Here is a 22,623-nt window from a genome sequence, read left to right as displayed (position 1 = left end):
AACACATTAATATAAATAAGTAGAGTTAAGCTAATGAGATTGTGATTTTTTTTTTAATAATTATAGGTTATGAATAAGTTTAAAATAGAACAATTCATAATTGTTAAGAAAATATTAACGGTTATATATAATATATTATTTAAGGAAAAAGTTAATGAATTTTTTTTCTCTAGCGGGCACAGCGCCTCGTCTCGGGAGGATGTGCCCCACGCAGCCCCACATCCGGCGGTCGGAAACCGCCGCCGATAATTGCACTCCATAAGAATTTAATTGTGCTATTTTGAAGCATTTCACAGAAAGCGTTTAGGATTTCTAATACAATTTTTTTTTTCATGTTTACCATATGTGCGAAGGAAAAGCTTTTGTCTTAATCCTCCTCCTCCTCCTCCTCCTCCTTCTTTTGCAACTTAAATAAGGCACTAAACATGTTAGAATGATTTTGCGATCATCGAAATCATTCTCTCCACAAATTGTCACACTAATAGAGCTATGGGTGGCAATTCATAATCAGAATGAACTCGAACAAGTCAGAGATATATCGAGAAAAATCCTACACGACACAACAACGTTAATTCAAAGAGGACACAAATTGATATATTGTCACTGATATTTAATTGAAATAAATTGCAATTACTGGCTGCCAAAATGACACAAATAATCAATAATAGATTTGGTGATATGAATTGCCAGTCATCGTAATTATAATTCTAATTAGATTTGATGTTAATTCAATAAGAAAAAAGTAGACTTTTTTGTCCTGGATGTTGAGCGGAATAAGCACGTAAAGATCCCTTTCCGCAGAAGTGCAATTTGGGTTCAAATTCACGGTGGGAGCGTGGAAAATGATGTGTATGGAGTGTCCGATGGTTAGTGGCATCCACATATTATAATTCTCTTGCAAGAAGGTTTTGTTGACATTGAACGGTTATTGCCAATGGGTGTCCAAGCATGTCTTTTGGTCTTTCGGATTGGAAAAAAAGAGGGTGGAAATACTGGTACATGAATTATGGCATTAGAAGACCATCTTATAGCTGCTCCATACCTTTGGAACGGATTTTGAGAACGGATTTTGCGGGTCGAACGCGTACCAAAAATTTTAGACTTCGCGAGGTGTCGACACCTCGATTTCAAAAAAATAAAAAATTAAATAAATAAATAAGTAAAAAAAAAAAAACTCTTGTTCTACCCAGCACGATTGGGCCTAATATGTGCATTCGGCCCACTGCACGTATGGTCTACCTTTCTTTCCTCGCTTGGGCCGAATTCGGCCCCCCTCTTCTCTTTTCTTTTTCTTTATTTTGTCTTTAGGCCCAATTTATTTCCTTTTTGCCCATTCTTCTTACCCCAGCCCAGTGGCCAGTCTCACACCTGTGATCTCTTTCGCTTGCTCACGCTTGTGAGCAGAAGATGGTGACGAACAGAGGGAGCATCCGTGAGTAGACCTGTCAAAATGGATTATAAATCCATTTCTTAGTCCATATATTAGTAAATGGGTCATAAATGGATAGAAGTCTTATATTGGTGTTAAATGGGTCGTAAATAAATCATAAATGAGTTTACAACTGATTTAAACTCAACGCATCTCTCTCGCCCTCATTCAATCTTGCACTTACTCACTCCGCACTCTCATTTTAGCTTGGGTATGAATTTTCCTATATTTAATTAAATATGAAAGTGTTTTAGTAATGTGGATCTGATCGGGTATTGGTTGGGTATGGATCGGGTCGGGTATGAGTCAAGAAAATTGCATTGTGCATAAATGGATCATAAACGGGTTAATAGATTAATTTGGATCGGACTATTTATGATTCGATCCAAACTCGACCGACCCACTCATTTGACAGCTTTATTCGTGAGTGAGAGTGGCGGTGACGAAATGAGCATGTGACGGAAACAAATCCAGGTAAGGTTCTAGAATCTTGCTGAGCTGTAGAAGTTGTTATCGGAAAAATAGAATGCACAGTGGAGGCGTGGGAAGATATATACTCACACGACTGAAGAAAGAAGAGAGAGAATGAATCAGAAAAAAAATCGTCGGGGAAGAAGGGTTTCTTGAAGAAGAGAGCGTTCGGTTCCTCTACTAGCGTAGAGGAGAAAATCTCTTCCCCTTCTTCCATCGTCTGTTCACCGTTGCCGGAGAACAATCCCTATGAATCACCATTTCGATACACGATACGCCGTGGTTCGTTACTTCGGAAGTGCGAGTCGGTGTTGTTCGTCACTGTTTAGCCGCACCAGAGGACTCCTGTTCGAAGATGATCGTGAAGACGCTGCTTCCAAACCAGGTAGGAATTCTATCACAAATATGTCCTGTTTTGGCCGAGAAAAGAGGCTTGACTCAATTGTTGAGTTTGTGCGAAAATCTGATAGAATAAGGCATATCTGTTGTAGAATAACATGATTTAGGCACTTACACATCATTTCTTGATTGAGAATCATATCGGAATCAAATCGGAATCTCATTTTTTGAGTCGCATGCTACTTGTTTGACGATTTGCTTGAGAGAATATTAAAACTGATTTGAGAACGATTGTGTCAAAGCTTTTAGGTGTAAATCTGATTCATATTTGCACCGTTAATCGTTGAACTAAAGCTAATGCCGAATTTTTTTTTAATGATACGTGCACATCATGAATTGGCCATGAACGAAACCTTCGCCGGAGATCCATTTTACATGCCGAAGGTGCCTACGGTTAAAGTCCGTCCGTGTTAGCTTCCTCTTTTCCCTTTCTCTACCATGTATGTGTACATTTATTGCTATTGCTTGTGGATTATTAGTTGATGAATGAAAATGGCCATCGGAAAAAGTTTTGGATAGTCGGAACAGTGATCGGAACAAGCAGTCGGCGATCTAATAATGGCTGGGATTGGTGGTGGGCGAAGGCGAGTTAATGGTAGGTTGCTTGAGTAAATAGCCGGTAAACGTTGATGACCGGAGGAATAGTTGCTCCGGTGAAGCTCAAAGTTGGAATCCTGACGGTGACCTCTCGGGGAAGGAAATCACGTAAGGAAGAAGAAGACCAAAAAGGGAATTAAAAAAAATAGAAAAGAAAGAAACAATAAAAAATAGAAATAAAAAATAAAAAATTAGAAAAGGAAATAAAAAATTCGAATATAATGAAAACTGGGTCGAGTTCTGTTCTGGATCGGAGTAGAGGAGCTGATGGGCTGGAGAATAGGACAAATGAATGGGCTCAATTTTAGTGTGACTGGGCTGAACTTGGAGTTGGGCTAAATGAATGAAAAAGGTTGGAAAACTTGGGCTTGAATTGTTGATGGCCCATCAAAAGGGACCCAAATTTAGACTGCCAAGGACTGGTCCGAATTGCGAGTCTGATTCGGACCGCTAGCGGTCCGAATCAGACTCGCAATTCGGACTAGAGTCCGGATCAGACCGGCTAATCGGACCGGGTTCCTTGACTGGGTCCAAAGTTCTTTTCTTTTTTCGAAATAGAAATAAAAATAAAAATTCAGAAAATCCAGAAAAAAAATAAAAAAATAAACTAAACAGATTGGAATTCACATAGTTTAGTGCTTTTAATAAAGGGAAAAAATCACCAAAAACCCCAAACTTTGCTATCCGTGACATTTTACCAACTTTTTTTGTGACACCAAAAACCCCGAACTTTCTTTTTGTGACACATTTACCCCAATGTATTTACTCCATGGGCATTTTCGTCTTTTTTGCTTTTTCTTTTTTTTTTTCTTTTTTTTTTCCTTTCCGGCGAGGGGGGGCCTCGCCGGCGTCGAGCGAGGGCGGCCCTCGCCGGCGTCGGGCGAGGTTTGCCCTCGCACAGACGCCGGCGAGCGGTCGACCTCGCACAGTCGGGCGAGGGCCGCCCTCGCTCGCCCGGGCGAGGGCGACCCTCGCCGGCGTCAGGCGACCCTCGCCGGCGTCGGGCGACCCTCGCCGGCGTCGGGCGACCTCGCCGGCGTCGGGCGAGGGCGACCCTCGCCGGCGCCGGCGAGGTCGCCCTCGCCCGGCTCCGGCGAGGCCGCCTCGCCGGCGTCGGGCGAGGGCCGCCTCGCTCGCCCGGGCGAGGCGACCTCGCCCGACGCCGCGAGGGTCGACCTCGCCGAGATCGGGCGAGGCCGCCCTCGCTCGCCCGGGCGAGGCGGACCTCGCCGGACGCCGGCGAGGTCGCCCTCGCTGGGCGAGCGAGGCGGCCCTCGCCCGACTCGAGCGAGGTCGACCCTCGCCGGCAGCCGGCGAGGGTCGACCTCGCTGAGTCGGGCGAGGGCCGCCCTCGCTCGCCCGGGCGAGGGCGAACCTCGCCCGGCGCCGGCGAGGGCCGCCCGACGCCGGCGAGGCCGCCCTCGCCGGATCGCGAGGCCGCCCTCGCTCGCCCGGGCGAGGCGAACCTCGCCGGCAGCCGGCGAGGGCCGCCTCGCCGGATCTGGCGAGGGCCGCCCTCGCTCGACGCCGGCGAGGGCCCCCCTCGCCGGATCCGGCGATGGGCAGCCCTCCGGCGAGGCCCCCCCTCGCCGGAAAGGCAAAAAAAAGAAAAAAAAAAAAAGAAAAAGCAAAAAAGACGAAAATGCCCGTGGAGTAAATACATTGGGGTAAATGTGTCACAAAAAGCAAAGTTCGGGGTTTTTGGTGTCACAAAAAAAAGTTCGGGGTAAATGTGTCACAGATGGCAAAGTTTGGGGTTTTTGGTGATTTTTTCCCTTTAATAAACACTTTAGATTTGAATAAAATTTGTACCCAAAATTGAATTAGCCTTTAGGGCTTTACCTTAGGATTTTTTTGATTGCCTTTTCTTTTAGAGATGATATTAGGTCGCTGTTTGTGCATTTTCATTTTGATTTCATTTGATTGTGTATTTTAAATACATTGTTTGTTGTTTTTCTCTTTTAGAATGGTTAGGACGGAATTTAAAATTTTCGATTAATGAAAGACTGTCCTAACATTTTAGTTAGCAAATAGTCAAGTTTAGGTACCGAAAGGGTATTAGTTGAAAAACTAGTGTAATCAAGTCTCCGATTCCTAAGAATCTTTGGTCGCGTATGTTTTCGAGATGACACTCCCATATCTTGATTAGGGTATCTAGCCAACTCTTAATTATAGCTAGTGGTGACTCCTATCGAACAAATATATTTAAACAACCAATGTCACGCGAGGTATGGAAAGTTCAATAAAATATCTTTAAACCTACTTCCTCGAGGTGGTTGACGAGGGATTAGGTTGTGACACGAGGCTGTTTAATATATAGCTTAAGTTGCTCAACCAGTACGTATCACTTCAGTCATTCCTTCTTGCCTTCCCTTCGCAGTTTACTACCTAATTTATGCTCGTAAAATGGCACAATTGCGTCTCATTTGTGCACAACTCCTTCGCTCGTCTTCTTTTGGCTGCCTTCCTTGTGTCGTGCTTCGTTGTCATAGTTTGTGCTACTAAAGATACAGACAGGCTTGCATTACTTGCATTCAAGGCTGAAATAACTAGTGACCCTTTCGGGTCGCTTAACTCTTGGAATGACAGCATCGACTTCTGCCGATGGTATGGGGTTATATGCAGTCGTCGACACCACAGAGTCACAGTACTGTACCTTCTTTCCCAAGGACTCTCTGGATCCATCTCACCTCACATTGGGAACCCCAGCTTCTTGAATATACTGGCGCTCCAAAACAATAGCTTCGGTTTGGAAATCTCTCCACAAATTGGCAGATTGCATCGGCTCAAATTCTTGTATTTATCCAATAATTCACTGATGGGTGAGATTCCCAGGATTATATCAAGTTGGTCAAACCTTATTCATCTCGTCATCGAGGGCAACCAATTGGTTGGGGGAATTCCAGGGGAGCTAGGCTCCTTGTCAAATCTAAAAGCGGTCAGCTTTCATGCGAACCAATTAACTGGCAGCATCCCTTCATCCATAGGGAACTTATCATCTTTGAAGGACATTTTTTGGGCCTACAACTGTTTGAGTGGGATTATTCCCAAATCTCTAGGTCGACTGACCAAGCTAGAGATGCTGTACTTGGAAATGAACGGGCTTTCAGGTACCATTCCGCCTTCGATCTTCAACCTGTCTTTGCTGACTACATTTAGAGTTTGTGGGAACCAGATCCGCGGCAATCTTCCGGAAGATATAGGATTCACACTCCCAAATCTTCAAGTTTTGAGCATTTTTCAAAACCAATTCGCTGGATCAATTCCTTTGTCGATATCCAATGCCACAAATCTAGAAAAGCTCCAATTTGGAGGCAATGAGCTCTCCGGAAAAGTCCCTTCGTTGGCGAATCTCCATAACCTTCAAAAGGTTACCTTAGACACTAATTATCTCGGGAGTGGAGGGTCCGATGTAGATGAGCTGAGCTTCCTTTGCTCACTAACAAATGCCCCTCACTTGATGGTATTGACGATGAATGACAATAGATTTGGTGGGATGCTTCCTTTATGCATCGGTAATATTTCCGCTACTTTAATGATCCTGTTAGCAGGCCATAATCTGATATGAGGTAAGATCCCGAGGGAGATTTTTAATCTTGTGAACTTGCAGGTATTACACATGGGGGACAACCATCTTTCCGGTCCGATCCCGTCAGATTTAGGAAACCTTTCGAATCTTGCAAAATTGATCTCGTCAGACAACAATCTATCTGGCATAATCCCATCCTCTTTGCAAACTCTGCAGAATTTGTTAGATTTACAAATCGAAAGAAATAACTTCGAAGGGCTAATTCCTTCATATCTAGTTAAGTATCAAAGCTTGGAAGTTCTAGATCTTTCTAGTAACTGTTTTAGTGGTCCGGTTATATTGCCCTTGGCTAGGAACCTCATCTATTTGCTTTTGTCTCGGAACAATCTGAGTGGAGTCCTTCCAATGGAAATTGGGAACTTGAAACATTTGGACACATTAGATGTCTCGGGAAATATTATGGATGGTGAAATCCCCAACAGTCTAGGCAATTGTGATGGACTGACAGTACTAAGGATGCGAGATAACCTCTTCCATGGGTTCATTCCTCAATCAATTAGCTCTTTAAGAGGCATTGAGGAATTAGATCTTTCCAACAATAATTTCTATGGTGAAATTCCAAAGTTCTTAGAGGCATTTCAGTTTTTGGTAAAGGTGAATTTATCTTACAATCATTTGGAAGGCCCGCTACCAACTCAAGGAGTTTTTAGGAATGGGAGTGCGATCTTTTGTTGCCGGAAATGAAAAGCTCTGTGGAGGAATGCCTGAATTTGAGCTCCCTCAGTGCGTCTCTCGAAACTCCAAAAGTAGAGGAGGAGTCCATAAGTTGAAACTCACCATTTCAGTTGTTTTTGATCTTCTCGGAATAATTCTCCTTGTCACTTTGCTATATCTATGTTGGTTGAAGGAGAAAAAAAGCAAGCCAATTTCAAGCTCCTCAAATAATTCATTACCGAATCTGTCTTATGAAACACTTCTAAAAGCAACCGATGGTTTTTCTTCGACTAATCTAATTGGGGCTGGAAGTTTTGGGTCTGTCTACAAGGGGCTGCTCCGGGAGAACGGAAATGTCATTGCCGTGAAGGTGCTTAATTTAATGCGGCATGGCGCTTTCAAGAGCTTCAAAGCTGAGTGTGAGGCTCTGAAGTGTATAAAACACCGAAATCTTCTGAAAGTCTTGACGGCGTGCTCAGGAATTGATTATAAGGGTGATGAGTTTAAGGCTTTAGTTTATGAGTTCATGGTCAATGGCAGCCTAAAAGAGTGGCTGTACCCAAATCCAGTTCAAGATGATGTAGACAGGCACTCCAAGAAATTGAGTCTAGTCCAAAGGATAAACATTTCCATTGATGTTGCTTCCGCATTAGATTATCTCCATAATCAATGCAAAAGCCCAGTAATTCATTGTGATCTAAAGCCAAACAATGTCCTTCTAGATGCTGACATGGTCGGACATGTTGGTGACTTTGGGTTGGCGAAGATTGTCCTCGAATCCACATCTGACACTAGAGCAAATACGAGTTCTGCTGGTTTAAGAGGAACAATAGGTTATGCAGCTCCCGGTAATCTCCTTCCCCCTTCCCCCACAAGAAAGCTAAGACCCTGGCGTTATCAACTTGCCCTTATAAAGACTAGTGTTTTTCGTTTTATCATTTCTTCAAGAAACTGTTTTGTAAATTCAAATTTTTGTTTTTGACATTTCTTACGCCACGACATGTGTAAACTGCAGAATATGCTAACGGAAGGCAGGTCTCAAGAGAAGGTGATGTCTATAGTTACGGCATCCTCTTATTAGAGATGTTCACGGGATTAAGTCCCACTAGCGACATATTTAGAGATAATTTGAATCTTCATAATTATGTTGCTGAGGCTCTACCCCAACGAGCTATGGAGATTACCGATCCCGTGGTGCTTCACATAGGAGAGAGCCACGACAGTTCCCATGATGCGCTTCACAAAAGAAACTGCATATTTCAGGAATGCTTGGAAACAATATATCGTATTGGACTCGCTTGCTCTGTGGAGGAGCCTAGAAGGCGCATGAACGTCGACAAAGTTGCAACCCAGCTGCACTTGATCAGGAAGAAACTTTTGGCAGCTTTTTTACTTGGAAGGATGAGACACGAGTAGATGGCATCGAAAGTAGCAAGTTCTTCATTTCCTATAATGAATCTCTGTAGTACTATTTGCGAATGAAAAAGGAAGGACGAATGTCTGACTTTCCTAATTTCCTTGTGAATCTAAGAGAGTATTCGTCCCGACATTCCTACTTCAAAGGATTAGCCATCAATTCACACTTATTAACATTTTTTTTGTCAGAATGATATTTCTTGACAAATTAATGGGATACAAAGCCAAAATTATGAGCCAAATTGGCCTGTAATTACGGATTCAATATACACGAAATGGGACAAGTGCCCCTCTGAGCTCTACAAGCCTCTGCTCTCTATATGGTTCCATTGCTACTAAGGGTGTCATCAGGCGCTGTTGATTGAATCTGGTTTGTACTTTGTAGGTCTACCAGAAAAATAATGATAAATATCAAATACTCTGAAAAGTTTTGTTGCAACTTTGTTAAGGTCTATCCGCACCGCTTAAAAACTGAGTTGCAATGGGTTTTATATAAATGTGGCGTCCCTCCAATTAACAATTCTGATATTTGAGGTGAATCTTCAAACATCGCATTTGAGCAAAATACTTGTTTTAGTCCTGACCACAAGCAACGGTTTGCCTCAGAGGTTGAATGTTGAAGCTTGAATTTCTGGGATTTGATTGGTCTCGTTGCCAACCGCTTATATAATTGCTGTTTTGTATTCGTTTCCGTCCTTCTAAGTCCATGAGCTAGTCCAGTATCCAAAGGCGATCGAAGCGTCACTTGCTGACATCACAATTGAAAGAATTCGAGTTTAATCCTTCTACTTGTGAGGTCAACTAGTGCAACGGAAAAGGCAGAATTTGAATGAAATCCATGGCATTAGTAGCTAAAATAGCCAAATGGCTTGAGAAACAGTTTATGCAGCTTTTTCTTGAGGGCTTACTGACCTTGTTACGTTTGGAAGGTATTCCGGCTCAATATGGTCACTAAGTATGGAGGTTACAATGAAGCAGCAAGTTGTTTGGTTGGGCAGTGGCCTCTACAATTGACTCGATCTCCGTTTTTCATTAGTTTTCCCTACTTTTTTTTCACTTTTTATTATATTGATGCAAATTCCCCTAGAGCGATTTGTCATTCCAGTTTGATATCATATTACTAGGCTAGGTAGTAGTTAAAACTTATGAGTATCCGATGTTATCCGATGTTCTGGCTGCTTTCTTTTCCTGTTCATACACAAGCATCTAACTCAATCTTGTACTCCTGTCCACAGGTGCATTTCACGAGCTGTGATATTCCCTGTTAAAAGCAGATAAACAAGTGATTCCGGCAATATATATGAATAAGGGTGCAAAGAAAATTTCTAAACAGAAGGGCTTGTTACATAATTATCCGTTTCAGTAGAGACAGCATATGTGGAAGAACAGTAAAATCCATAGAAAAAACTAGATGCTATAGAAGAACAATCTCCGAGTTCTAGAAGACAACAAAGGTTGGAAGTAGAGTGAAACCAATCCCATTTTATGGGTACACTCCCCAGTCAAGAGCACATTGCTCAAAATTGATATTGTCAACACCCATTTCACTTTCTTTTTTTTTTAAATGAAAATTACAGTTTTGGAATAATTTTACCTTCAGTTTCTCGATTTGATTCTGCAGAGACTGCAGGAACTCGGTTTCCCCAACGATATCTGCTAAAAGAGCTTTTTGTTCCTTTTCAAAGGTCTTAACATCCATTGCCCTTAGCTCTTCCTGCATCGCACCACGGCAAACAATGATGCTGAGACATAAATACAACCAAGTAAAATCAATAAAAAGTCCTGGACCTGTACTTCAAGGATCCACTATAGAACCAGGTTGAGCAGATAAGCCGAACCACATTAATAGAACTTCAAATTACTTACATCTTTAATGATTTGGTTCATTGAAACCAAATGCAGACATTCTACATAGGTATTGCATGGTGTGGTGGATTGAGTATACTACGTACTTGACAGTACCTATTGCGTTAATACTGACATGGAACTCATTTGACTGGCTTTTCATTTGCTCAATTCGCTGCTTCATCTGCAATGATAGGAGTTGCCCTAGAACCATTAGTGTTCATGGAGAAATGATGATGAGCTGCAAATCGAGGATATTTACTCCTAGTGTCTAGTTGCCTCTTAACAACTTTGCTTCTATATTTCATCATACCAATAAAGGCTTCTATAGTCAAAGTGATTAGAAATTACACATCACACTCGTGTCAAAAGGTGAAATTAACCAATAAAGTTGGAAGCATAAATATAAGATCCAAGATAAAACCCCCCTAGAGGTATCAGTTTAGGCAATTAGGCATGTCATTTAAATCGAGCTGCTCCATGGCAATTTCTGCTAGATTATAAAATTAAAATGGATCGTGCTTCATTCAGGACCATGAGTTGGTATGCCCTATTTTCTGGTGCTTATCTCCCAAGATGAGCATTATAGTGCATATTATCACATATCCACTCTTAAGCTTTGACAAATGGAGAAAATCATTTTAACCAGAGAATTGAAATCAACACATTGTGGAATTTAGATATGGACTACTTAACTGCAGAATTTTCTGCAGCTAGGTTAGCTTTTGTTCTTTTAATCTCGTCAAGTTTTGCTGTCGCAGAATCCACACTGAAGATCAGTTCCTTGCTTGCTTCATTGTTCTGTAAGTTCAAGCATTAAATTTAAGTAACTACTCAGTTCAATGAACATATTTTTTTTATTTTAGTTTTTGTCGGTGAGTACCATGTTATCAATAACCAGGTGATTGGATTTGCCTCTTGCTACAAAGGTATCAGCATTAGATATCAGATAAAGTAAACCGCAATGGAAGTTTTTGTAACACATAACCTCACGGTGCACAGTACATGGAGCATGGCTCCTAATTGTATCCGCTTACTGGCACTTATATGTAGGTGAGTTTTTCCTGGTGTGGATCCTGCCTTAAGTTGAAACATCAGATTACGATGACCAGATGAAGCAACAAATGGCCCAACAACACTAAGGACTAGACTAGTAATAGGGCTTTCATGACGGATAAAATTGGGTTACTGATAACCTCGGCTTGCTGGGTACATTGACAGTGCTCCGGCAAAAATAAGGAAACGTCGACAGAGATTCAGCAGTTATTAAAGGGAATTGACGGACTTATCTCAATAATATATCTGTCAAACTAAACTCATACCAATGGAAAGAAAAATGAAACTATTCTTGTTTGAAGTGTATGGCCAAATGATGATCTATGCTGAAGAAATAGGTGTCATGCTGTTAAAAAGCACAATAGATCATGACGACATAAAATTAGAAACTCTAAAGACGATCACATGTCAGCAACATATGCCTTCGTTGGTCTATAGTTCAAACTTGAAAAAGTTAAATACCCATACCTCCAGCTGCAACCTTTTCTTCGTCAAATGTTCCCTTGACCTGCCAATATCCTGGTTAGCAAAGCACTGCTATGATGTAAAAAGCATATTAACCATTTGGCTGCAAGGTAATATCCAAGACAGAAAGACAAAAGAGAATTCGAGGTGATTAACTAACTCTTTCCTAGAGGGGAACCATAATATAATTAATAGTAGAGTTCCCATCATTAAATTCAGCCTTCAGTTCACAAAATAAAAAAAGTTCAGCCTTCCAAAGACTAATATTGAGGAACTACAAGAGGGAAAAAAGTGACTGAAGCAATGCAAACCAAGATGATTGTGCGTGATTGTGAGGGCGTGTATTTAAAAGTACATATATGGTTGGAGCACAACAAAGGATGATCCTCCTCAATATGACAAATTTAAATCTAATGGTAAGAGCAAGTCCAGAGGTAGAACAAACAAAACGGAGTACCAAGTCACGCACTCCTTTGTCTGGGTTTGGTATGCGACAGTGAAGCCATCCCTAAAAGAACAGGATAAAAAGACTGTCAGCAGCTTGGTGGACATTCTGAAGTTGAGAGGTCAAAACTTGAGAAATCTTACTTTAGCTGCTGGAATTTGACAGCTATATCCTCAGCAACCTTGGCATAGTAAGTGCTGAAAGTCCAAGAAATTCAGTGAAGAGTTGAAGAACACAGCATCTTTTTGGGTTCATGGACACTAACAAATTTAGATACTTGAGAACAGGCCAGTAACCTTTTCTCAACTAGTTTGGCCGATAACCTGACTCTTTCTTGGTGAACTAGCTCCAAAGCCTGCACAGAACTCCAACAAATATTCAAGGTAAGATATATTTCCCAAATTTTTTTATTAAGCATAATCGATCATGTGGCTTAGTTATTTATAAGTTTAGAAACCCTCACACTCCAGCATATAAAGTGTCAAAATATAACACAATTGAATGTGAAAGTGTCCAAATCAAAATTTATTGCTCAGCCAGATCCACATGGACAAACTTGAAAATCAACACAGAAATGATTGAAAAATTACCTATCTTGACACATTTTGGGATAATACCTATTCGGGTATTAGCTGCTTCAACAGCCAATTATCAAAACAAATAGCACATTAGCACATGAAATTTGTCTCCAGGGAACTCTGAAAAGGCTCCAGGAAAAAGATATGAATTTCATTGCTGCTCTGATTGTCTTTTAGCTTTTCAGCTTGTATCAGATAAACATCTATGTCTGGTAAATTGAAAGCCAAATTTGAAACCTTTCCAACTTCCCCTCCATCCTCACTTTCTACTGGTGATCCAAATCCAAAATTCGTGTTGACCTTAGAGTTCTGCTCAACGTTCCAAGCTATGCACTAGCCATCCAAAGCAGTTACACTGTGAGCTTGAGACTATTCTCCGCAACCTTTGGTGATATATTTGTTTCTCATACAGTGTCTGACTCTTCAGAATTATTTTGAGATGCCCGATCATCTCCATTCCCACGACATAGTACAGTGCTTTCATGGACTAACCTGATTATCAGAAAAGCCATTACACAAAAAATAATTGGTACAAACAATACAGTTCAATGCTTCTCTTAATCTGGTATCTTTCTATCTCAGAGTGGACCAAGGCATGAACCTGAACTCCAAGTCAGATTTTCTTTAAGATATCACGAAGCTAGCAGCATCAACAAATTATTCACATTAATACAAGCAAAAGATCAATCAACCAATAGAGAGACAATCAGCCTGTAACTTGAAAAGGAAAATATTATTCAAGGAATGGAGAACACAGCATACTATTTTTGTTGAATAGGGTGCTTAGTTGAGTTTCAACGAGATGGAATGGTGCAAAAGATTCTTCCAAGTTCCATCCGTTACATCTCGGCAAGAAATTTATCTCTGGATTTAACTAGTAAGGCAAGTAGAACAGCATCTTATCACGGGATCACTGCGAAGGACAGATATCACAGTTCAGTCTATTGGATATAATGCTGCAGATCGCTTCCTTCTTCAGAACCCAACAGGTGATCGTGTTCTTCTTTTCCTCTCTTTTGATGGAGTTCATGTAACCCGTCGCTATCAATTAAATTACACATATATAAATAAGGAGGACCTCTACCTGTGTCAATGTGCGACAATCAGATTCCAAGGAAGCGCCCTTTCTCTGTTTGTCCAATATCTGAGAGCATATTTGACCTCCTGCAGTCATCATCTGCTCTGTTTCTTCTTTAAGTTTCTGAATTTCGAAATTCGCTGGACAAACGATGTTTTTAAAGAGAAAAGGAAGTTAAGTACTTTAAGAAAAGGAAAAGATTGTTTGCTTTCAACAATTCTATACAGTAGCTTACACAACAAAATTACCCGAAAGCAATCATGATTGAAATACAAGGATCAAAAGATATTAGCCAAACTAACGATAACTTGCACGAATTGATTGGGTAAATACTTTTGAGGAGATATAGAAGTAAAGTAAAGCTTAAATTCAAATAGTTACCGTAATCATCACACACGAGATCAAGAATCATCACGCAGCTCTCAAATCACCACAACAAGCAGATGAAGTATTCTCATGAAAGGTACCTCACACCTAGAACAAGGTCTACATATCCCATCTAACGATAGGGACATGTAGAACACCAACTTAGGGTTGGAAAAACACTGACATTTAGTGTAATTAGTACTAGCCAAGAACGACTAATATGGAGAGTTTAAATAATGTACTTAATTAAAAATGAAGCATTCACTCATGAAAAGCTTTGCATGAATATTCTGGCTTGAATTTAATTATCCAATGCTAACATAGCCAATGAGTTTAGAGAAACCATTACATACTACACTGAGCTCTTGCAGAAACTTATAGCGTTTTTAGTATGTAATCCACAAGTAGATAAGCAAAAGTGTATGAAGTAAGCACCAGTAAAAACGATCGTCATCTATAACCGATGGTATTATTAAGAAAGGTCATAGTCATTGGTGGATCCACTAGGAAACAGGTAAGATACCGTAAGTGAAGACAAATAGACGGGGAGAAACTAATGCAGGAATTACAGATACATCTATCATTTCCTAATCATGTTTGCCTGCGCGTGCTCATGTGTCCGAGAGAAGAAGTAGAGACTAATAGGGAGACACCGAACCAGAAGTGAGGTCGCTTTCCAGAGAACGAATGGTAGTAATCTGCATCTGCTCTTCGACCGAGATCTTGGCCGCCTGATCCTCCACATCTTTCGATACACAATTGCAATTCAGCAACATTTTTTCACATAGGTGTGCATGCTTTACTTCAAGAGAATGACAGGGGGTAGAGATGTACCATTCGTTTGATATCGCAGATTCTTCATGTACTGAAAGTATCCCTCCATCTTCAAACTGTACATACGTTCATATCATGTGTTATACGATGAACAAAAATGGAAAGTCATCAAACAAAGGTGCTTTTCCTTAGAAATTTATGTGCAGCAATACTACGTTGTGAATCTCAGATCTAGTGAAAACATGAGATTAAATTTCCGATATCGAACCAGAATCTCCAACTCCTTCGTCCACAGAGCCCTGAGCTGAGACAGACAGAGTAAGAACTGGACATTTTGGAGCCCTCTGGATCACAGGGACATTGACAATGAGAATCTCCAGTCCAGGGATTATTAAAAAAATAAAATAAAATCACCAATCTCCCAACAAAACCACGGAACGCATCATTCAGCTGTAACCGCTAAATGACTGAATGAAGCGCGCTCAAGTTCTTGAAAGAGACAGCACTGAGTACAGATATGCACTAGCGATGGCGCCAAAGAGACGCCAATTTCACTAACTGACGTGTCAAATTCAAATTTGAAAAGGTTCGATGAGCGTACAAATATTATTCATTATTTATATAATTGAAGTATAAGATAAAATGGTGAAAATTCAATCAATTAGTGCAATCAGGTGAATTTTAGCGTAATGCATGTTAGAATCCAGGTGAATTCACATACTTTGGTAAATATATAAATCTATCACTTACAAGATGAGTTTGGAATAAAAAAAAGAGAGAGACCGAGACACCTGTGAAGATAGTTTTATGGAATTAAATTGATTTTGCTGCGAAGAAGAAGAAGAAAAATGCAATTTCCCCCCTTTAATTTAATATTAGACGTCGTAATAAAAAGAATCGCTCTTTTGATTATGAAAAAAATAATTTTGTTTTCAAGTTTATATATTGTTTTTATTTTGAGATAATTGATTTTATATGTGATCATCAAACGGTATTTGCATGCGAAAAATTATTTTTTTACTTTAAAAAACAAAAATCATGTTCATGTACCCGTAATTAAACGGTCTCTTACTTAAACTTTTGAAAATACAAAAGATGATACATAGATAGAGTTTTTTCAATAGATTCTTTAGACTTCGAATAGTATTATTATATTTTGGTGAGAAATTAAAAATAGTACCTTTTGCTTCTAGTTAAGTCGAAAACAAACATGCCCTTTTAACAAATCGTGTGGACACGATCAAGGTTGGTTTTTTTTTTTTTTTTTGGTGGCGGAGGCTTTTAACATAAACATAGTTTGACAATTGTCATACACCACAATTATTTGGTGAAATTCTTGCTCTGGAGGGACGCCGAAAAACGGACTCATCGACACCTTTCTTTATTCCACGCCAAGTCAAGGTAAGCCTCAATTTTGAGTTTTTCTTTGATTTTCGGTTTTCCATTGGGTTGGTCGATTTCCCCGAGGATCCCGGCTTTGAGGCGTGCGAGGCGACCAGACGTGGTTCGACCTATCGAGCTCGCCCCCCATTCGCCGCTGCCGCGCCGGGTAGGGAGCGACGCCGTGACCGCCCCTGTTTTTTTTTTCTCTCGTTGCTGAGGACCCGCTGTTCTGTCCTGCTTTCGGGCACGCTGGGCGGGAGCTCGCGGCCGTCCGGCTCGCGTCGCCCCTGTGCTTTGGTCCCGAGTCCGTGTACGTCGTATTTCGAGAGTCCCGACCCGCGGTTGAGTCTCGGCTGAGCCGGAAATCTCGCGGTCCAGTGGCGCACTCCACCTGTTCGATAAAATGTCTCAATGAGATCTGGTTTCGTGTTCTTCGTCTGTCGCCGAATCTGTTTTCTTTTTAGTGGGCTGGTTTAGGCATAGTGGACTTAGTAGGTTTATAATAGGTTTTAGGCTGGGCTTTGTTTTCTTTTTATTTTTGTCTTGGGTGTTACCGAACTGGGCTCATTCGCTGAGCCCAGCCCAGTTGGCCCGGGTCGGTCTTGACCCAGGTCGGAGGCGGAGGTCCGACCCAGATCCGTTTATATAATATAATAATATTATTTTAATATTAAAAATTATTTTTGTAAAAATTTAATTATTATTAAAAATTAAAAATTTTCGAAAATTAAAAAAATGTAGAAATTTGGTTAGGTTTTGCCGTGTCTTGCATTTTTAGTATAATAAGGGCCTTGCTTGTTCGCACGTTGATTAGGTCGCATGTTTAACTTACGTATTTAATTATGTATGTGAATGTTCGGTTGCATGTTTGGTCTTTAGCTTCAAGCTTCCTGGGGATCATTCCTTTCACCCGACGAGTATCGGGTTTTCATGTACATTTTGATTTTGAGCTTTTAAATACTTGGGTGTTTAATTTTCATCATCTCAATAGATTGTTTGTTAATTTCTTTTCTAGATTAGGTTAGGACTAGTTTAAACATATAAGAAAACACACCCACAAAAACATTTGTATGCTCACTTAGTGGCTTTGATACCTTAGGATCATAGCTGGTAATCAAGATTGCATGATCATTCAGATAACAACTTTTCAAGTTAGTTTAGTAACGTTAGTGTAATCAAGTCCCCGTTCCTAGAAATTTCCAGTTGCGTAGGAATCTTGACGACACTCTTGCGTCTTTTGTTGGTTTCTAGCCGATCCCAATAGGCTAGTGGCTACTCCTAGAATTGCATAGGTTATAAAAGAACTAAAAACAAAAACCCACGTCGCGCGGGGTATGATCTTGGAAGAGACTGCGCCTAAATCGATGGGCCATTGATCCGCCTTTTAGGCAGTACCCCTAAACCTCATTCCTCTTTCCTCTAATGGAAAAAGAGGGTTGCAATACCAATGTAGGCCCAAACATATCCATTAAGCCATGTCATACTTTGAATGAACTTTGCGGGATGAATGCATACCGAAAAGTTACTCTTTCAGGGTCTACATAGCTTCTATAAAAAGCCCTTCCCTGTGAGATTGTTTAATTTATAGCTCAAGCTGCTCTACCAATACATAAACTTCACCCATTCCTTCTTGCCCTCCCTAAGCGAATAAGTACCCAATTTTATGCTCATAAAATGGGAAATTCGCGTCTCAATTATTCACATCTCCATTGTACTTGTCTTCGTTTCCTTGCCTTTCTTGTGTCGTGCTTTGGTGTAGTCGTTTCTGCTTTTAATGATACAGACACGCTTGCATTCAAGGCTGAAAAAAGTAGTGACCCTTTTGGGTTGCTTAACCCATGGAACGATAGCATCGACTTCTGCCGATGGTATGGGGATAAGTACAGTCGCCGACTCCATAGAGTCACGGTACTGGACCTCTCTTCCCATGGAGTCTTGGGCTCTATCTCACCTCGCATCGAGAACCTTAGCTTCTTAAGAGAACTACGGTTCCAAAGTAATAGCTTCGAGCTTGGAATCGCTGCACAAATTGACCAGCTGGGTCAGCTACAATTCTTGGATTTATCCAATAATTCACTGAATGGTGAGATTCTCGAGAATATATCAAGTTGCTCGAACCTCATATTTCTCTGCCTCTCGTTCAACTAGTTGGTTGGAGGAATTCCAGTGGAGTTAGGCTCCTTGACAAATCTTCAATCCCTCAGAGATTTATTGTGAACCAATTAACTGGCAATATCCTATCATCCATGGGGAACTTATGATCTCTAGAGGGGATATTTTGTAACGAAAATAGTTCGAGTGAGATTATTCCCCAATCTCTAGGTCGATTAAGCAAACTAACAGTGCTCGCCTTGCGAAGCAAGGGGCTTTCAGGTACCATTCCGTCTTCAGTCTTCAACTTGTTTTTGCTGATTGCAATTTATGAACCAGATCCGTGGCAATCTTCCCGAAGATATAGGATTCACTCTCCCGAACTTCAAATTTTGAGCATTTTTTATAACCAGTTTGCCGGATCAATTCCTTTGTCGATATCCAACGCCACCAATCTAAGAGTACTCCAACTTGGAGGCAATAAGCTCATTGGGAAAATCCCTTCGTTAGCGAATCTCCATAAACTTTTCATAGTTACCTTATTCCCTAATTATCTCGGGAATTGAGGGTTCGATGCAGATGAACTGAGCTTCATTTGCTTACTAACAAATGCCGCTAACTTGGTGGAATTGGAGATGCACGAAAATAGATTTGGTGGGACTCTTCCCGTATACATTGGTAATTTATCCGCTACTCTTACATCCTTGTGAGTAGGCTAGAATCAGATATCCGGTAAGATTCCGAGAGAGATTGGTAAACTTGTGAACTTGCAGAGATTACTAATGAACGACAACCTTCTTTCAGGTCCAATCCCATTCGATTTTGGAATCGAACCTTGCGTGATTGACCTCGTCAAGAAACAATCTATTAGGCATTATCCCATCCTCTTGCAAAATCTGCAGAGTTTGATCTACTTATATCTAGACAGAAATAATTTCGGAGGATCGATTCCTTCATACCTAAATAAGTATCAGAGGTTGATAGACCTAGATAATTTCAGTAACAATTTTAGTGCCCCGGTTACATGACCAGTGGCTAGGAGCCTCATCTATTTGAAATTGTCTCGAAACCATCTGAGTGGAGTCCTTCCGATGGAAATCGCAAAGTTGAAACATTTGGCCAAATTAAACTCCCTAGGACTCACGCATCCTAATATGTTTTATTTCAACTCGCAAGAAAGTTTCGATGACGATAAATGGTTATCGCCAATATGGGCCCAAGCCTATCTTTTAAGTTGCATCATACGTTGAATTGAATTTTGTGGTTTAAATGCATACCGAAAAGTAACTCTTCAGGGTTTGTCCAACTTCTTTAAAAAAGCTCTTCTCTGTGAGGCCGTTTAATATATAGCTCAAATGGGAATTTCGCGTCTCAATTATTCTCAACTCCATTGTTCTTGTCTTCTTTTTGCTGCCCTTCTCGTGTCATGCTTTGGTGTAGTCGTTTATGCTTTTAAAAATACTGATAGGCTTGTAGTGCTTGCAAACATAAGTAGTGGCCCTTTTGAGTCAAAGTTTGATTTGGTAGAACTTAAAAATTGAACAATTGAGATAACAATGTAACAACCATTGTAAATAAAAGAGCTTGGAAGGCCATTATCTCTACTCCTTACAATTGAATTCCCATCTTCAAGGCACCATAATCTGACGGTGGATTGTTAGAAGATTTGGAGTTTGGAAAGAGAGAAGATTTTTTATTATGAATAAAGAATAATGTTGAGGGGGGTTGAGATTGAGAAGAGGCGTTTGCAACATATCGCAAAGCAAGCTCTCTCGAAACTCCCCTAGCGTTGCTCCCTTGGCAGTGCTCCCTTCACGTTCCCATTGGCATTCCTTTGATGCAGTGCCTCTATTCAGTAATCTTGAGCGTCTTTGGTGCCTCTCTTTCATCCTGCCCATTTTTTATTTACATGCACATGATCTTTATGTTATAATGTAGCACTGTAGACGAGGAAGTACTCATCAAATGAAAAAATTTGATGCCAAATGTTCAATAAATGAAATTGAGTTCCTAATCCATTTTCCTTTCCAAACGAATAGAAAGAAATTTCTCAGTTAAAAAAAGTTGCTAATATATGGTCATAAACACACACACTAATTGGGGCAAAGAGCATAAATGATTGATATTTTCAACAACTAAAATGATTGATATAATGTTGCATTTGCAGAATTGAGGAATGGACATGACTACTCATGAACGCCAAGATATGGACACGAGGCATCTACCGAGAGAAATTGAAGAGGTATTGTGGTTGATATCCTCGTCCATGTGCCATTATTATGTATTTATCATTTTTATTTTGACTATCAATAAGCCTATGACGGTGGACAGATTTTTTTTATATTCAAAGTGCATTATGCTAGTGAATTGAATGTTGCATTCGTGATTAGGAGAATAGAACGGTTATTTTTGGGATTATACAACTGGAGATGACCAAAATTATATTTCGTTCAGTATCCAGTGTTTATGGTAGATAATACATGACTTTCTTGAATGCATTGGCTTGTTGTCTGAAATTAGAGGGACCGAAAAAGATACCAAGAGATGCATTATCCATGCATGACAAGTTCACACTTAAAATTAATGAAATATCGTTTTAGGAAAATATATTTCTACTTCTGAAATATGTTCATAGAGCTTCGTGAATGGAATGGTAGCCTTAAGGAATATAGCTCCGGATGGGCAATGTTGATTGTAAAACTAGACTCATGAATGAAAAATATAATGGCTAATGTGCTGAAAGTATGATAAGAATTGTCAACTATGCAAGAATACATAGATTTAACAATACATATAGGCTTGCATTGTCAATCACGTGAGACCGAAACAAACTTTGAATCCCGTAGCTTTTATGTTCTACCATATCAAACTTTAACAATATAAATAGGCTTGCATTGCTTTTAATAATAAGTAATGACCCTTTCGGGTCGCTTAACTCAGTTAGAAAAAGTTGGTAATATCTAATCATAAACACACATGCACTAGTAGGGCAAAGAGCATAAAGGTTTGATATTTACAACAACTAAAATGATTAACATAACGTGGCATTTGTAGAACTGAGAAATTGACATGACTACTCGAATGCTAGGATATGGACAAAGGGCATCAACTGAGAGAAATTGAAGAGGTATTTTGCTCGATATCCTCGTCAATGTACCATTATTGTGTATTTATCATTTTTATTTTGACAATTAATGAACCTGTGACGGTAGATTGATTTTTTTTATAATCAAAGTGCATTTTGCAAGTGAATTGAATGTTGCATTCATGATTGGGATAATGGAACGGTTATTTTTGGGATTATATAATTGGAGATAACCAAAATTATGTTTCATTAAATATCCAGTGTTTGTGGAAGATAATACATGACTTTCTTGAATGCATTGGATTGATGTCTGAAATTAGAGAGACCGATAAAGATACCATGAGGTGCATTGTACATGCATGACAAGTTCACACTTAAAATTAAAGAAATATCGTTTTGGGATAAATATTTCTCTACTTCTGAAATATGTTCATGAAGCTTCGTGAATGGAATGGTAGCCTTATGAAATATAGCTCCGGATGGGCATTGTTGATTGTATAACTAGAATCATGGATGGAAAATATGACGGCCTATGTGCTGATAGTACGATAATAATTGTCAACTATGCAATAATACCTAAATGTAACAATACAGACAGGCTAGCATTGTCAGCCACGTGAGACCGAATCAAACTTTGACTCCAACAGTTTCAAGGTTCTAACCAAATCAAACTTTAACAATACAAACATGCTTGCATTGCTTTTAATAATAAGTAATGACCCTTTCGGGTCACTTAACTCAGTTAAAAGAAGTTTAAGATCTATTCATAAACACACATGCACTGATAAGGCAAAGAGCATAAATGTCGATATTCGCAACAACTAAAATGATTAATATATTATGGCATTTGCAGAATTGAGGAATGGGCATGACTACTCAAGTATATCAGTATACGGACACAT

The 22,623-nt window shown here is 40.1% G+C and overlaps 3 protein-coding genes and 1 long non-coding RNA gene across 4 annotated transcripts; 3 read left to right on the top strand and 1 right to left on the bottom strand.

Annotated features, from left to right (window-relative positions):
• The first annotated feature begins 1,857 nt into the window (after positions 1-1,857).
• Positions 1,858-3,509, top strand: LOC130138273 (uncharacterized). The gene is made up of 2 exons (XR_008816672.1): positions 1,858-3,352; positions 3,384-3,509. It is a non-coding gene; the product is annotated as an uncharacterized LOC130138273 (long non-coding RNA).
• Positions 3,510-5,714: 2,205 nt separating this feature from the next.
• LOC130138221 (probable LRR receptor-like serine/threonine-protein kinase At3g47570) lies at positions 5,715-6,464 on the top strand. Its single transcript, XM_056311638.1, has one exon. It carries the CDS (start codon positions 5,715-5,717, stop codon positions 6,462-6,464), a length of 750 nt encoding a protein of 249 aa, XP_056167613.1.
• Positions 6,465-6,834: 370 nt separating this feature from the next.
• Positions 6,835-8,669, top strand: LOC115681617 (probable LRR receptor-like serine/threonine-protein kinase At3g47570). Its single transcript, XM_030605616.2, has 2 exons — positions 6,835-7,987; positions 8,155-8,669. Exons 1-2 carry the CDS (start codon positions 7,138-7,140, stop codon positions 8,553-8,555), a joined length of 1,251 nt encoding a protein of 416 aa, XP_030461476.1. The 5' UTR covers positions 6,835-7,137; the 3' UTR covers positions 8,556-8,669.
• Positions 8,670-9,716: 1,047 nt separating this feature from the next.
• Positions 9,717-14,184, bottom strand: LOC115681679 (uncharacterized; the record flags this gene model as incomplete). Its single annotated transcript, XM_056311637.1, has 10 exons — positions 9,717-9,816; positions 10,150-10,269; positions 10,537-10,575; positions 11,097-11,201; positions 11,284-11,432; positions 11,925-11,964; positions 12,018-12,024; positions 12,510-12,563; positions 12,663-12,721; positions 14,029-14,184. Coding segments are annotated over 10 exons (798 nt in total), but the record flags the coding sequence as incomplete, so codon positions are not given.
• Positions 14,185-22,623: the final 8,439 nt, after the last annotated feature.

Source organism: Syzygium oleosum, unplaced genomic scaffold (assembly GCF_021117445.2).
Source record: "Syzygium oleosum isolate NSW1041296 unplaced genomic scaffold, Sole_v2.1 Sole_v2.05, whole genome shotgun sequence".
NCBI lineage: Eukaryota > Viridiplantae > Streptophyta > Magnoliopsida > Myrtales > Myrtaceae > Syzygium > Syzygium oleosum.
The sequence above is the reverse complement of the archived record's forward strand: the minus strand, read 5'-3'. Positions and strand labels throughout refer to the sequence as shown.